The 13,895-nt window shown below is 52.9% G+C and overlaps 1 protein-coding gene across 6 annotated transcripts in view; it reads right to left on the bottom strand.

The window, feature by feature from the left end:
- The window catches only part of TNRC18 (trinucleotide repeat containing 18), a 78,035-nt gene that overhangs the window by 63,638 nt on the left and 502 nt on the right, over positions 1-13,895 (bottom strand). For all 6 annotated transcript variants that reach the window (XM_019542000.1, XM_019542002.1, XM_019542006.1 and 3 more), the window contains exon 2: positions 12,300-12,592. In XM_019542000.1, coding sequence (XP_019397545.1) covers positions 12,300-12,507 — 208 coding nt within the window. In that variant the 5' untranslated portion in view covers positions 12,508-12,592. The remainder of the gene's footprint in view (positions 1-12,299; positions 12,593-13,895) is intronic.

Genomic DNA, 13,895 nt, shown 5'->3' with positions numbered 1-13,895 from the left:
CCCAGAAGGCTCCTCTTCCTGGGTACCAAGGGCCGTGCGAGTTCAAGCGAGCAACTTCTGATGCTAACCTCGCCATTTGTATGCCTGCAGCATCCTTACAAAGTCATCCATGTTTTTTAAATCCTCTGTGTTATTGGTTTCACAACGCTGTGTCTGCACAAGGACGCGGATGCTGGCAAGCTACATCAGCCACCTGCTCCGACCACGAACGGTGAGTTTTGTAGTGGAATAAGGCCATCCCCAGGAGAAAAGCCAGCCAAGCCAGCAGTTTTCCTAGCATACCTGAGGCTGGACTGGGGACTACAGACAGGAGAGCTAAGTGGGTGACAACTCACATGCCTCCATATCCCCGAGTGCCACAGCCGGGAGGAATAGCGTCGACCGAGGTGGTGGAACGAGCACGCCAGGAAACGGGGTTGAGGAAGATCGGCAGTGACCCCACACCAAAGCTCAGATCCGCGACAGTCACCATATGCCTTGCCCAGTTCAGCCCCACCGTGGCGTGAGCACCTGCTAATCCAGATCCGCCAGCTCCTTCCCAACAAAGCAGCGTGCCCTGCAGCAGCAGCTGGGCTAAACGAAGGGTTTGAGAATAAATCCTTTTATGCAGGGCGGGGGGAATCTACACTGCAAAAATGCACAGAGGAGAACTCTGCAGACTAACCTCAGGACTAACCACCGCCTGCTTCCCTATTTATAAGCAAAAATGTCTTCTCTGCGTGAAGGCCTGGGCTGCATTTGACCCCGCGGCAGCCAACCAGACGGACCAGCCCGAGCCGCTTTCCCAGCAGAAACAAGCTGTCTGTGTGCCTCTGGTTTCCCAGCCTCTCCCAGGCCTGGTCGGGTGGGAGTGGGAGCTCCAGCCACAATGGTTTGTTTGTCTTATTTTTGTGTCGGACTTGGAATAGGCTTGAAAAGAAGAGCCCTGCCTAGGATACGTCCAGAGCCCTGCCCGCCCCGCTAACAATGCCGGCCCGCCGCCTGTGCCCGATGAATGCGACAGTGTCCCTTTCCATTACAAAGAGATCACCGCGTTATCTCCCTCTTCTCGGAGGCCGAGAAGGCGGCGTGCGTTTTTGGCCAGCGCATTATGGGATGGCACAGGTGCTGGTCCCAAGATCACCTGTGCCAAGTTTCTGGCAGCAGCAATTAAGTCAGCCTTCAGAGACAGGATCCAGCTTTCCCAGAGTCATTAGCTATGCCCTGAAGGGAACAATGTCTATTTTCAGACATGATGACTTAAGACCAGGTCACCAGCAGGTTAAATGGAGCTCCGCAGCACGATCCGCCTTCCCTCCCATTGAGAAATTAAACGCTCAGACGTGATGGGCAGTAGCCATCCCAGAGTCCTCACAACAGGGCACCTGAAAGAAAAACTGGAGGGGACAGCTGAGCTTGGAAAGGTAAATGTCACCTGCCCTCGCCTCTTTGAACCAGGCCCTTCTCGCCGGTGAAATATGGCACCACTCTTCCTTCTTTCCCTGGCTTCACCATATATCCCATCCCTCTCCTCTGTGCTGAGCCCCCCAAGCCTTCGTCTCTGTGCTCTCCGGGACGCTTGACATATTCAGGCCCGCTGCATTCGGCGGGCTCGTTTAAACTGCACGGATCACACGGGGCGTCATCCCAGCGCGGCTCCGAACCACGCTCCCATCCCCGCACAAGCGCTGCTTAGACCGTGCCCGTGGCTGTCAGCACAGCCTCTGCATAGCATGGGGGCAGGCTAAGCTACCCGAGCGCAGATAGTCCTCCGCTGCCTCCCAGCAATTCCCAAGCCACCACGTGCCCTAACAGGACAGACTAGTCCTCCCTGCTTCTTGGGAAAGGAGTACAAGGTTGCTAAAGGCAGCGAGGAAAATGCTCCAGAAGCCCTAGGACCTCATGCAAAATGGTAGAGCGAACAAGTTGAGCATGGCTTTGAAGGTGACTGCTCAGACCTCGGCATGCAGACCCCAGTGCTGGCGACCAGAACTATAATGAGGATGGAAACGGGCTTTCCTCTGTGGCTGGAGGGTTCAGGACTAGGAGCAGTGGCCTCAAGTTGTAGCAGAGGGGATTGAGGATGAAGATCAGGCAGAGTTTTCTGCCAGAGCGTGGTCAAGCACTGGAAGAGGCACCTAGAGGAACCGTGGAATTTGTATCCCTGGAAATTAAGAGCACGTTAAACGTACACTCAACTGCGACGGTTCAGTCGGGGTGATCACACAAGGTCCCTTTCTGCCCTTGATGATCGTATGAACACTACAGTGAGGACATACCTGCAAGGGCAGCGAAAAGAAGCAGGGGTCTATCCCCCGTGCGATCCATGCCCCTGCCTAGAAGCACTCTGGGACAGGCCCTGCATCTGCACACCCATCTGCAAGACCCCGGGGCTCAGGACGAACTGGGTATGAAGAGTAATAACAACAGGCACAGGACTCGGGAAACTCATCTACGTCGTCTCCAAAAATCAAGGGCGTTTGCTCAAAAACCCATTGAGGTTTCCTGTCCTCCCGCAAGCCAGGGACTTTCAGTACGTAAACCAGTCTCCTTACTGCGGCTGGTCCCAAGAACTAACATGGAGAGGTGTCATCTTCTCCGCCCTGGAGCGGGAAGGGAGGGGACATCTTTGCCATTACATCCGCAGCCAAAGCATAAACACCTAGCCCCGGCCATTAAAATGATGTAAGGTGGCAATTGTATCTGGGCTTGTTTTGCCTTAGAGGCCCCTGCCAATACGACAGCAGCAGCAGAGAGAAGCCAGGCAGACTTGGCATGAGCAGCTATGACTCAAAGCTACACTGAATATGGCCTCCTTAAATCCGGTATCCCAGGTGCGAGAGGTATAATAACAATAATAATAGCTAGGAAAGGTAGGCTCCTCTGTTGTGCTTTGCATCAGCAGATCTCAAAGCACTTTACAACTGAGGCAGTATCAGTGTCCCCTTTGTAAAGATGGAGACACTGAGGCACACGGGATGGGACCTGGCCAAGATCGACGGCACAGATGAGAAACTCAGGACTCCCAAGTGCAAGCGTAGCATGTCCTCTGCTAGGCACCCATCCCACCAACTGTAGGCTCCCAAGTCACTGGGATTCTTGCACCCTTTAATCAGTACAAGCGGGGCATGTCAGCAGCGGGGTTTGCAGCATCCCATACGGCAGTCACAGGACTCAGTCATAACAGGCCCTGAGCGGGTCTATTCAGCGTGGAAAGCTAAGCACGAAGACCTTAGTCTTGGCAGGATAACAGGCTCCAAACCGCTCTCTTTGGATCAGGCCACAAGGACACGTAGGAGACGGAGCAGATGGGTCTCCGTGGCACACCAGGTTCAGGGCTTGCAAAGCAGAGACCTCCGCAAAGCGGGCAGGCAAGAGAGACTCCCTGAGACAAACCTCTTGAGAGCGGTGTAATGGATTTGGGCCTCACCAAGATGACTTTCAGCAGTGCACAGAGCAGCTCCAAGGCCCTTTCTACCCCAAGCAGGCCCGACCAGACTCCCGTCAGGAGGGCGACACAAAATGGCCAAATAGAAATTTCTGAGGAATTCTTCAAGGAGTGGACATGCTCCAGGCAACTTAAAAGTTATTAACTTGTTAGGCTAAGTGCAACCATATCGTGGATCTGCACTGGTTTAATGAGGTAAAACTGGCTTTTACTGGTGTAAGGTCTATACTAGACCCTACCACATTGCAACCCTTAACTCTGTCTCTCTCCTGCCGTCCTGGACACATCTCCAGATAAGGCCAAATCCCACATGCCTCGTGCTCATGAGACAATCGGCCTATACCCCCTCGAACATCATCTCACCACCCTTCCTTGCCTCATCTCCTCAGCTCCCAGCGCTGCCGGGGCTGGCATCTCTGCTTCTCTTTCCACCTTAGTTTTCTTATGCAGCCGGGCAATTCAGAACCACTCCCTATGCCGAAAAATACACACCCTCTTCTTCGCCTCTCCAGCTGCTGCATACTCAGCTATCCCTCCTCAGGTGTGACCACGCCAGGGCTAGCAACTCCATCATAAGGGCACCAAAGACCGTGTCTAGGCCCTTCCGAAAAACCACCTTTGCTAACACGGTCCTGCAGTCCGAAAGAGGGAGTCGCCGCCAGCAGCCAGGTCCTTTGACCGCTGGCAGAATCAAAGCACTGAGCGATTTCTACTCCCTGATAAGGGGAGATTAAAAAAAAAGAGCAAATATTATGGCTGCCTGCATTAATTCCTGATAAATTATGCAAATATATATTCAAATTCAAGCAGGGCCCTTGGGCTCTTGACACATTGCCAATGCAGCCCTCGATGTTGCAATGTTTGGCCACCCAGCTACAGACGCCACTTGTGCGATGCATTGTCATCGGCGGCTTTCACTTGTTTGCACATATGGATGAGGAAGTTATGAGCCATTTGTAGGAACGATGCAAGAGATTTTTTTTTTTTTTTTTAAATGCTCAGAACTATATTTAACTTGGCTAGGAACAGACCCAGAGCTGTCACGTCCCAGACAAGATGGAGGCAGCTCAGTTATCTTCTTGCATCTTTCCTAGATCTCTCTGCATAAAACTAACCTAAACAATAAGCGGGAGGTGGGGGAAGAGTAGACAATGCCCATGCCAACACACTGCTGTCGTGAGGAGGAGGAGGAGAGGAAGAGCTGGCCACAAAAAGTTACAGAGAGGGCTCATCAGATGAAAGCAGGAATTTCCGATCCCACACAATCCCAGAACGTACATTAAAAGCAGCAGAAGAATTGCTGCTTTGTGTTACTAATCTCATTACGGAGAATGCCCTGCTGTAGCGCTGGGATTGTGAAGGGAAGCCCCAGAGTGTAGCACACGAGAGGAATGATGTGCGATGTGGAGAGCTACTGGAGCAGAAACCGGAGAAAGGTGGTTTGTTCCCCCCGCCCCCCACCGCCGCCCCCAGGACCAGGAGCCAAGGGCAGCGAGCAGGGAATCACACGCATGCACACGCGCGCGTGCACACCCTTCGCCCGCTTTCGGTACTATCCCATTGGATGCTGCATTACATTGCATACGCACACACCTAGCAGAACCGGACACGATACGGAGGGATTTGCATAATAGCCACACACACTGGGGTAACACGTGGCACGATTTCTCTTTCGTTTGATTTCGTATCCATCGAATGCCCTCGCCTCCATCCTGCCAGCAACAAAGAGGCAGGGGCGAACCTGCTCAAAACCTCGCGCTCCGTGCGTGCAAGCCATTGGGATGATTTTGGCGGGTTATTTTGGGGTTGGTTTTTTTTCATATTAAAATCAATTAAGCCCAAACGTATTAAAAAAGTGCATTTGATCCACAGGGAGTTCTGCTGAAAAACCCCATGGAAGGATAAAAGGCTGACGAGAACGGCGCGGCAAAGAGGACAAAAAAACCCAAGCAGGAGGCAAGATAATAGCCTGTAACCACCGACTATTAAAAAAAAAAAGCAGCATTTAATAACTTGGCAGGCGAACACAGATGCCGCGATAGGCAACTGCAACCATTTCTGAAGTTATCGGGGACACAGATCTAGCGAGAAGGGCCATAGCTTTTTAAAGCCTTCCCTCCCTTGTTTCTCGAAGACCATGTTATCTCTCCCAGACTCGCCACATCACTCACGGTGCTGTGCCAGCCTCGCGGCGTTCAGCTTGTTTGTCTATTTTCAATCCCCTTAAAATGGGGCTGGTGGCCACGGCTGACGCTTGTCATAAATTAAAAAAAAAAAAAAATTCCCAAGGTCATTTTTATCAGTAGTTCAACTCTTGCTGGATTTAAAAAGACACACACACGCATGCACGCACATGCACACATGTTCCCAGATGGCTGCTTTTCAAAAAAAAAAAAAAATCAGCCTTCACTTCTTGATTTCTTCCCAACGTTCCCCACATAAGCACCTTTCATTTTCCATAATCGTCATCCAAAACAGCTGGAAAGGAAAAGAGAAGCATATTGTACGCTCAACAGCTGATTGCCACACGCTGGGGAGGGACCCAGCCTGTCTCTGCTGTGCCCCTTCAGTGGCCCTGCCTACACAAGACGGGGGTATTTTTGCACCGATGCAAACCTTAGCACCGAAGCATGCAAGAGGGTGGCTTGTTTGAAAGGACCTGCACCTATGCACTATGTGCGTGTTGGGCGTGGGGAGGGGGGCCAGAGAATAAATGCCTTGTGCCCACGCAGATCCAGCCTCAGGATCAGGGCACTAGCATTACCAAGGCCCCAGGAATGCACATCTACAAAGAAATAACTGTGAATCTCTCACTAAAATGCAAGCAAAATCCTTCCCCCAGAACAATGAGGGCAAACAACAGCAGGAAAGATTATAACTCCACTTTCTGCCCCGTCTCATTCAGCTACAGTGAGGTGTGGACTTGGGAACCTAATTGGGCCCATTGAAATGCTAACCTCACTGAGCGCAGGCACTTCCCTCTCTGTCTTGTGCATTTCTCTCCTTGCTTTGCACTTATTTGTTGCCCAATTAAAAGAAACCGCGAGAGTTAATGTTCTTACAGGCTTACAACTCAGCGAGCCGTCCCACCCCTCGCTGTCTGCATCGGGAGCCTTGGTAAACCCTGCCTTTTGCCACAGAAACTGGTTTAATGCTGCCTGTTATATGGCTTTGTCTAGAGAGGGGTGGAAGAGCCTAATGCTAGTTTTCACGGTCTACATGATCTAACACCTTCTAACTAGACTCAAGATAAGGCATGTCGCATGTTAGCACATGCTAACCCAGATTAGTCACGTGTCTGCCTCCCCCAGCACTGCCGCGCTGTAACTGGGCTGGTTCAGACCATGCGAAAGTGTGACACATCTCCTCCCGGCAAACAAGGTGTTAGGCTCGGCTAACGAACACGAGCTAACATCATCGCGCCTTGCAAGCCTTGCCTGGTCAAAGCCATGATGTAGCGCCGTGCGGATATCGTCACAGGAACCTTAGCTTCACTTCCTTTAAAACCACTATTTGCACACACAAGTCGTCTGAATACAGCAGTGACAGGAGCAACGGTATTTACTCTATAAACATAAGCCAGCTGGACTGTTCCTCTCCGTATTTAGGAAGGAAAGGAAATTTCGACTTTCCTTGCTGCAAAAAAACCCAGCTCTGCTTACTGAGGCCGCTCCCTGAAAGAGATTTAATACCGACAGGTTCAAACCTTCGCTCCAGCGACTTCCTACAGTGCTGGAAAGGAACCGCAGGCTCAACTAGAGCAAAAGGGGCTGGACACGGACGTCAGGCCTTCGCACCCTGTCCCCGTGCTCCCTCTGCCCGGCCGTGGTGACAAACTTTTGCTAGCCCAGCCCCACCAGCCAGGAGCGGGATGGGACGGCATGGACACAGCATTGCCGTACACAGATGCAGATATACCAGAAAAAGTATATTTTGCTCAGGGCGGGACTGGAATAAGCTGGGCCAGCAAAAGCTGCTGCTGTTATAAGCAGTGCTCGTTCTAGCGCATGGCCCATAGCAGCTCTACCGGCGAGGCACCTCCGGCAAGAGACCGAACGACCTATCTGACATTGGCTGCCCTAATGTAGACAGGCATCCCCCGGACACCACCGTCAGCTAGGCCTGCTCTGTGCAGACTGAGATGGCACAGGGTAGTCTTAGCTTTGCTCCTACAGCTGTTTGTGCCCAACCTTCCCCACAAACACTACACCCCCCACGTCCATCAAGGGCATGCATATTTGAACTATATCCTGCTCGTACAGCTTGGGACGCAGGTCAGAGAAAGAGCTGGACCAACCCATGCTGCCGTGAATGTGCGGCAAGGCCGGTTAACTATAATCAAGGCCCTTCCTACAGTTCCTTCTGCAAGACAGACAAGTTTTCTGCCGAGTGGAACAATGCCCAGGGACAGAAAATGGGATTTGCCCCAAACACCTGGGCAGGTGCAGAAAGAGCGAGGGCAGTACTTGGGAAGGGCTTGGGGACATTTGGTGCCAAGAATCCAAACCCACCCAGCGGTGCAGACAGACCCCGGTGCCCTTTCTCCACAGCCTGCCCAGATAAGGGACCTTGCCGTTGGAGTGCCTCTTTGGATACAGGACAGTTGCACCCACATCCATGGAAAACCCTAAGGAAGACCCAAGACAAGGCCAAACACTCGCCCAGTGGGTGCCCCAGCGAGAGATGGACAAGCGAGACCCCTGCGAGCCTGGAGAGCCCTGTTCTTCCTGCAACCCTTCTCTGGGCTCTGCCGGCTAGGGACCAATCTCGATCCAAGCTAGTGGAAAACAAATGCAAATGGAGGGAAGGGCATCTCAATCCATTCCTGCCCTCCGGCCAGGCAGAGCCATCATTCTCCTCTCACAGGAACGGACCCATTTACACTCAGAATAAGAGGCAGGGGGGTGAGGGGAAGAAACACATGGGTTACCCCTAACAGCATCGCGGCTTCCCCCAGGGGAGGGGAAGGACAACCGTCACTGCTCCCCTGCCACCCTTCGCTGCCCGCCTGTGGCACATCTGCTCCTCGCGGTAGCGAGTCGCACGGGCAGCAAGGAGGTATCCACAGGACCTTCATGGCCACGCAGTTCCCACCCGTGCTCTGACCGAGGCAGACCCTGCAGCGGGGACAGAGCTGAGCGCGAGCAGCTGTAGCCCTCCATCATCTCGACTTTGCTCAGAGCCCGGCTGGAGCTCGGTCTACACACGTACCCTCTCCACCCTGCCTGGAGCTGCACCCGCGGCCGATTTCTGGCCAAGTCCAGCAGACAAGGCAGGAGGGAGGAAGAAACATAAGCTCTGCCGGGTTCCCAAGCCAGCTCTGCTCCTGCCCCGTTTGCATTGCATTGCATCACCAGCCCCACCACACCCCGGAGGGGAAGTGAGATTTCAAGGACCATTGAACTCAAGGAGACTTCCCCTGAATGTATTATGATGACAAAAATACCCATGCGGAAGCCCTACACGGGCCCGCTGACCTGGCAGCTTTCAATAACTACCAAGTTTGCCCCCCACCACTCCCGACCTGCAGCAGCGCGGGCTAGCGGTTACTGCTCCTCCGGCACTTCAGCGACTGACTCGACCGCACCGAGCGCCCGGCTGGCACAGCTACCCCCCGTGCCGACGCAGCTGATACCAGCCGAACGGCACTGCTGAGCCCAGCTCTCCTGAGCAAAATAAACCCTCTCAGCACAAGCACGGGTTTGCCATTATAACTGCGTCAACACCGCGCTTTTGCCTGCACAGCTATGTTAGTTCGAGCGAGGGATTGTGTTTTTTTTTTTTTTGCTTTTCATGCTCCCAAGCGACACGGCAACCCTGGCCAAACTTCTGAGCACGGATCGGGCCTCAGCCCCGGGCCCCAGAACGACACGCAACAGATTGCCGCTGCCCCTGGGGAGGCAAAGACGGGCTTGCTGTCCACCTGAAAGGGGAGGCAGGCATTCACATGGAAATAGCAAAGCGCCTCTCTCTCCCCCTCCCAGACTTTTCTCTTTGCAAGTCTCTTAATACAAAATGGGTCTCGATTGGGATTTTTGTCCTGGCTTGTGGATTGCGGGAAGCCTTAAATCAGCCTGCAGTGGAATTTAGCATTATCTACAAGTGGCACCCTGCGTGCACACGCGCGCGCACACCCCTTATGTCCGACACACGCACACACACAGCCCCTTCTCTCCGGTGGCTGCTACGGGCAGGGATTGGGCTAGCTCCTTCTCTCACATCCCCGCCACAGCCCGCACGAGTCTCGCGTCAGGTTTTTCCACAGCTCGGAGCACTCCTAGGAGTGCTTGTGTTAACAATCAAATGCTTGGGGGATTTGGCAGAGACCACTACGTTCGCTTCAGTGGTGACCTACGGGTTTGGGGGAACCCAGCCTCCCACCAGATGTTGAATGCAGGCCTGCAGAGGCAAAAGGCCAGCGCATTAAGGGGCTCCGCAGTCTGGCTTCATCGATTGCCCTTGCTTTCCCTTTTATTTAAGGATGCTTTATTTTCTCACTGAGCTCCTGTGGTCACTGTTCCACTGCATAGTCACCTCCCCCCCTCAACCCCACTACATTTTTCATGGGGATTCAACAGGGCCCTTGGGAAGGTGCCCTGAAACTTCCCGCCTAGCACAGCCAGCCTGCCCAGCGCCATCCCAGAGCCTCGTGCCAGACCTGCCCGTGACAAGCACGCCAAGAACCGGAGGAATGCACAAACCCCGGGAACGCCGCGTTTTGCCAGCCCCCAAGCAGAGAAGGCAGAGGCCAGCTCACCTTCTCACCACTCCCGAGTTCATTTCCTCCCTCCCATTTCTCTCGCTGCAGCAGTCCACGCCGGGCTGCATCAGTGAAACAAAGGACTTCTGTCCCCACAACCCATCCCACCCCAAGGTCAGGATTACTTAAAAGTTAACATTAAATAGAAATGCATAAGATAAGCGACAGATGCCTGGAAGTCTCATGACCGGCCGAGCCAGAGTCCAGGGTCCCCTCCGCTCAAGGTAAGAGAAGCCAGATTGCTCAGCAAAGGAAGCCAGCACAGCACCCAAATTTGAAATCAAGGGTCTCAAATAACCAGACTCAGAAGTCCGACAAACCACGCTATTTTTAAAAGGGCAGGATTTATTTTCAGACAGCTTGGGGATAGGTTTCGCAGTCCCTTTCTTCAGCGCACCATTATTTAAAGCCTGCTCTTAGCACGGTCTATTAAAACACTCCCACCCTTTCCTAACTTCCCTTTTCTCCCCCCTGCCGCCCCCAAAAAACATTTTTTTTTTTTTAAAATGTCGAACCTAAGGGCTGCAAATAGCAGGAAGCAATCATCGTTTCAAATGAAATTGTTAAAGCCGTAAAAAAAAAACCCAACCCTGCCTACAACTGCCACGCTATAATGGAACTTTAAACTGCTAATTGTACCTATCTTTTTTATGCAGTTTAGCCCGGCTGTGAATTACTGCTCTGTGCCGGAGCCAATCTCGGCGAGAGCTTTGTTAACAGGAATATTGGGGGGGGTTGCTGGAGGGCAACAAACAAGCGGAGAAATTGGGGAAGGGAAAATCAGGGAAGGCTGATGGGGGGCTCCGAGCTTGGACGGGTGCCTATAAGACCTGGAATTGCGGAAAGGAGCGGAACAGATTCGCAACAAGAATAAAATCCAGCCGCAACCTGAATGCTGGCAGCACTCCCACGGGAAGAGAGGGGACAACTGGGAAACAGTCATATCTGGAGGTAATCCAAGCAACCGCGAGACACGGGGAAGGGGTGGGGGCCCCTTCCCTTGCAAAGGTAACCGTGCACCTCCTCCCCACGCAGAATCGAGGGGCCTTCAGCCCTTTAAAAAAGAAACACAGCTAACCCTGGCTCTGGCCTCGGCTTGAGTTTTAGATCATGTTTAATATTTAATACTTCAGAAAATATTCTTGTTTGCCTTAGCAGGCGGCAGCCCTGGTAGAAAGCTGGGGGCGGGGTGGGGAAATAAAAGGTGTTTGCCCATGTGCTTCCTTTTATTGCTCTTCATTTTACACCTCTTGTTTTAGCACCTGGAAAATTGGCACTGCCACCTCTTCTGAAGCCAATAAATCTTTCCCTCCGCTCGGGCTGCTTCCTTCTCTGCAGATGTTGGCAATCGGGTTTGCAGATTTCAAAGCCATCCAGCCCCACGCCGCGGGGAGAAAAAGCAGGTTTACGATTGCCAAACGTGTCACCCTCCCAAGGCCTTGAGTCAACGAGTCCCCTCTCCACACCCGGAGAAGGGGAGCAAAAGAAAAGAAAAGAAAAGAAAAGAAAAACAGGGCTGCAAAGCCATGTCATGTCCCAGCCCGCCAGGCAAAGACCAAACAAAGCTCCTACTCGGGAAGCCAGGGCGATTTCCCAGCCATTGGAATTCATCCCCCCGGAGCGCAGGGCTGGCTGCAGCAAAGATCTGGAGCAAAAGATCTGCTTGGGATTAAAAAGCGAAGGGGACACAACGCTTCTGAGCAGGGTTTCTGTATTGCAAGCACTTTAGAAACTGCATCCACCAGGCCTGGGGGGTAGTATTTAAAATGAAGGGGGGAGAAGCAGGCTTCTGCCTGCAGCCCCAGCTCCTCCGCTCTGTGCAGGCGCCAACCCGCACGCCCAGCTCATGGGCACATGCTGCGGGGGGACCCCTGCCTCCCTGGAGACCCCCTCGCCCCCCCAGGAGGTGGGGGCAGGGCAGGGCTGGGACCACTGCAACTGCTCATGTGTCCCAAAGCAAAGACGCAGCTAAAACGACAGCAACCGGCCACAGTTCCTCGTGTCCCCTGCTTTCCCCACCGGCCACACGCCTGCAGCTCGGCTGGCCCCGTTGCACATGCAGATGTTTCCCCCCCAGCCCCAGTACGGGCCCCCCCGCAGCCGGGTCCTTACCTGGGTGCGAGTGGAGACTGATGCCAGATGCCAGGTACTTGCCAGGCGGCAGAGGTGCTGGTAGCCCCGCGGCCAGCGGCCCGGCAGAGGGGCCGAGGCGGCCGGCGGCGCTGGCGGCTCCCACGCGGTGCCCCTCCATGCTCAACCCGGGCAGCAGCGGTGGCGGCACATGCACGGCTCGGGGGGGCCCGAAGTCGCGGCCATCCATCCTCCTCCCGCGCGGGCTCAGGCAGAGCGGGGCCCCCCGGGCTGGGCGCGTCCCATGGCGCTGCGACGGGCCGCGCGGCGTCTGCCTGCAGGATGGACGCAGTGGGTTAGCCAGGATTGGGCCCTGCCACCGGGCCGCACTCCCCGCCCGCCCGCTCCCCGTGGCCCATTGCCCGCCGTACCGTCCGCGTCCCCTCCGCAGTCCCCCGGCGGGGCAGGGTCTCCAGCAGCCCTGGGACGGGCTGGGAATTCAAGCCCGCTGGAGCCCGGCTCAGCGCGGGGGGCTGCGGGAGGCGCGGGCACCGACACGGACGCGGATCACTTCGACCCCTCTCCCGCTTGGCGTCGGGACCGAGGATTTGTTGTCAGTGCGGAGACACCAGCCCCCTCGCTGCACTGATATAAATGTTACAGTCCCTAGAACACCTATACCAGCGATTCGCCTTCTAGGCAGAGATACACTGTATAGGATCACGTATTACTATATATAATGTACTCAATATACTAGTCATAGATCTAGACTACACAGTACTATATATTACTACAATATATAATAAATACATGCACTACATATTCGCCGTATACGTATAGATATTACACTTCATCTGAGCCGTCAAGAGGCTAAGAATATATATCAATAAAATAATAATATATAGATACACACTAGTCTTAAAGATTATACTAGATACTGCTATACCTTACTATACTATTTTATATCTACTATACATTCTATAGATAAGTCCTATAGATAGATGCAGATCTACTATATCACTATAATATATAGTACACTACATATTAGCCTTATAAAGATATGCTACTACTATAAAATATACCTAATATATATTAGTCTTACAGATATAGATATGCTATCTATCACTATAATGCTACATATATATATAGATATAGATATCATTATATATAGTTTTAGAGTATAGAGATAATAGTTATAGTGTGTGCGCGTGTATATATGTGTATATACACACGTATATATAAATTTATATAGCGTAGGTATAGATATATATAAATATATAGTGTACACATATATAGTATATAGATATATCATGTATACACATAAATACAGTGTATACCTATAGATATGTAGCGCGTGTACACAGACAGATAGCGTAAGTATATATAAATACGTAGCGTGTACATACATGTATGTATACTACAGATCTATGTATATACCCCTATGTATATCGGTCTTACAGACGCAGAAGCCCGGTATCTTCGTTTTCACGGGCTGCATCTTTACACGCGTTACTTCACATTGCCTTGGAGCCGCGCTCACACCGAGCCGGCTGCAGGCGAGCGAGGCCGGAGCCGGAGCCGGAGCCGGAGCCGCAGCCCGGGCCCGGCAGGAGCGCCGAGCAAGGGCCGGCCGCCCGC

This window comes from Crocodylus porosus, unplaced genomic scaffold (genome assembly GCF_001723895.1).
Source record: "Crocodylus porosus isolate Cpor-Errol unplaced genomic scaffold, CroPor_comp1, whole genome shotgun sequence".
In the NCBI taxonomy this organism is placed as follows: domain Eukaryota; kingdom Metazoa; phylum Chordata; order Crocodylia; family Crocodylidae; genus Crocodylus; species Crocodylus porosus.
This window is presented reverse-complemented; position numbering and strand designations above follow the sequence as displayed.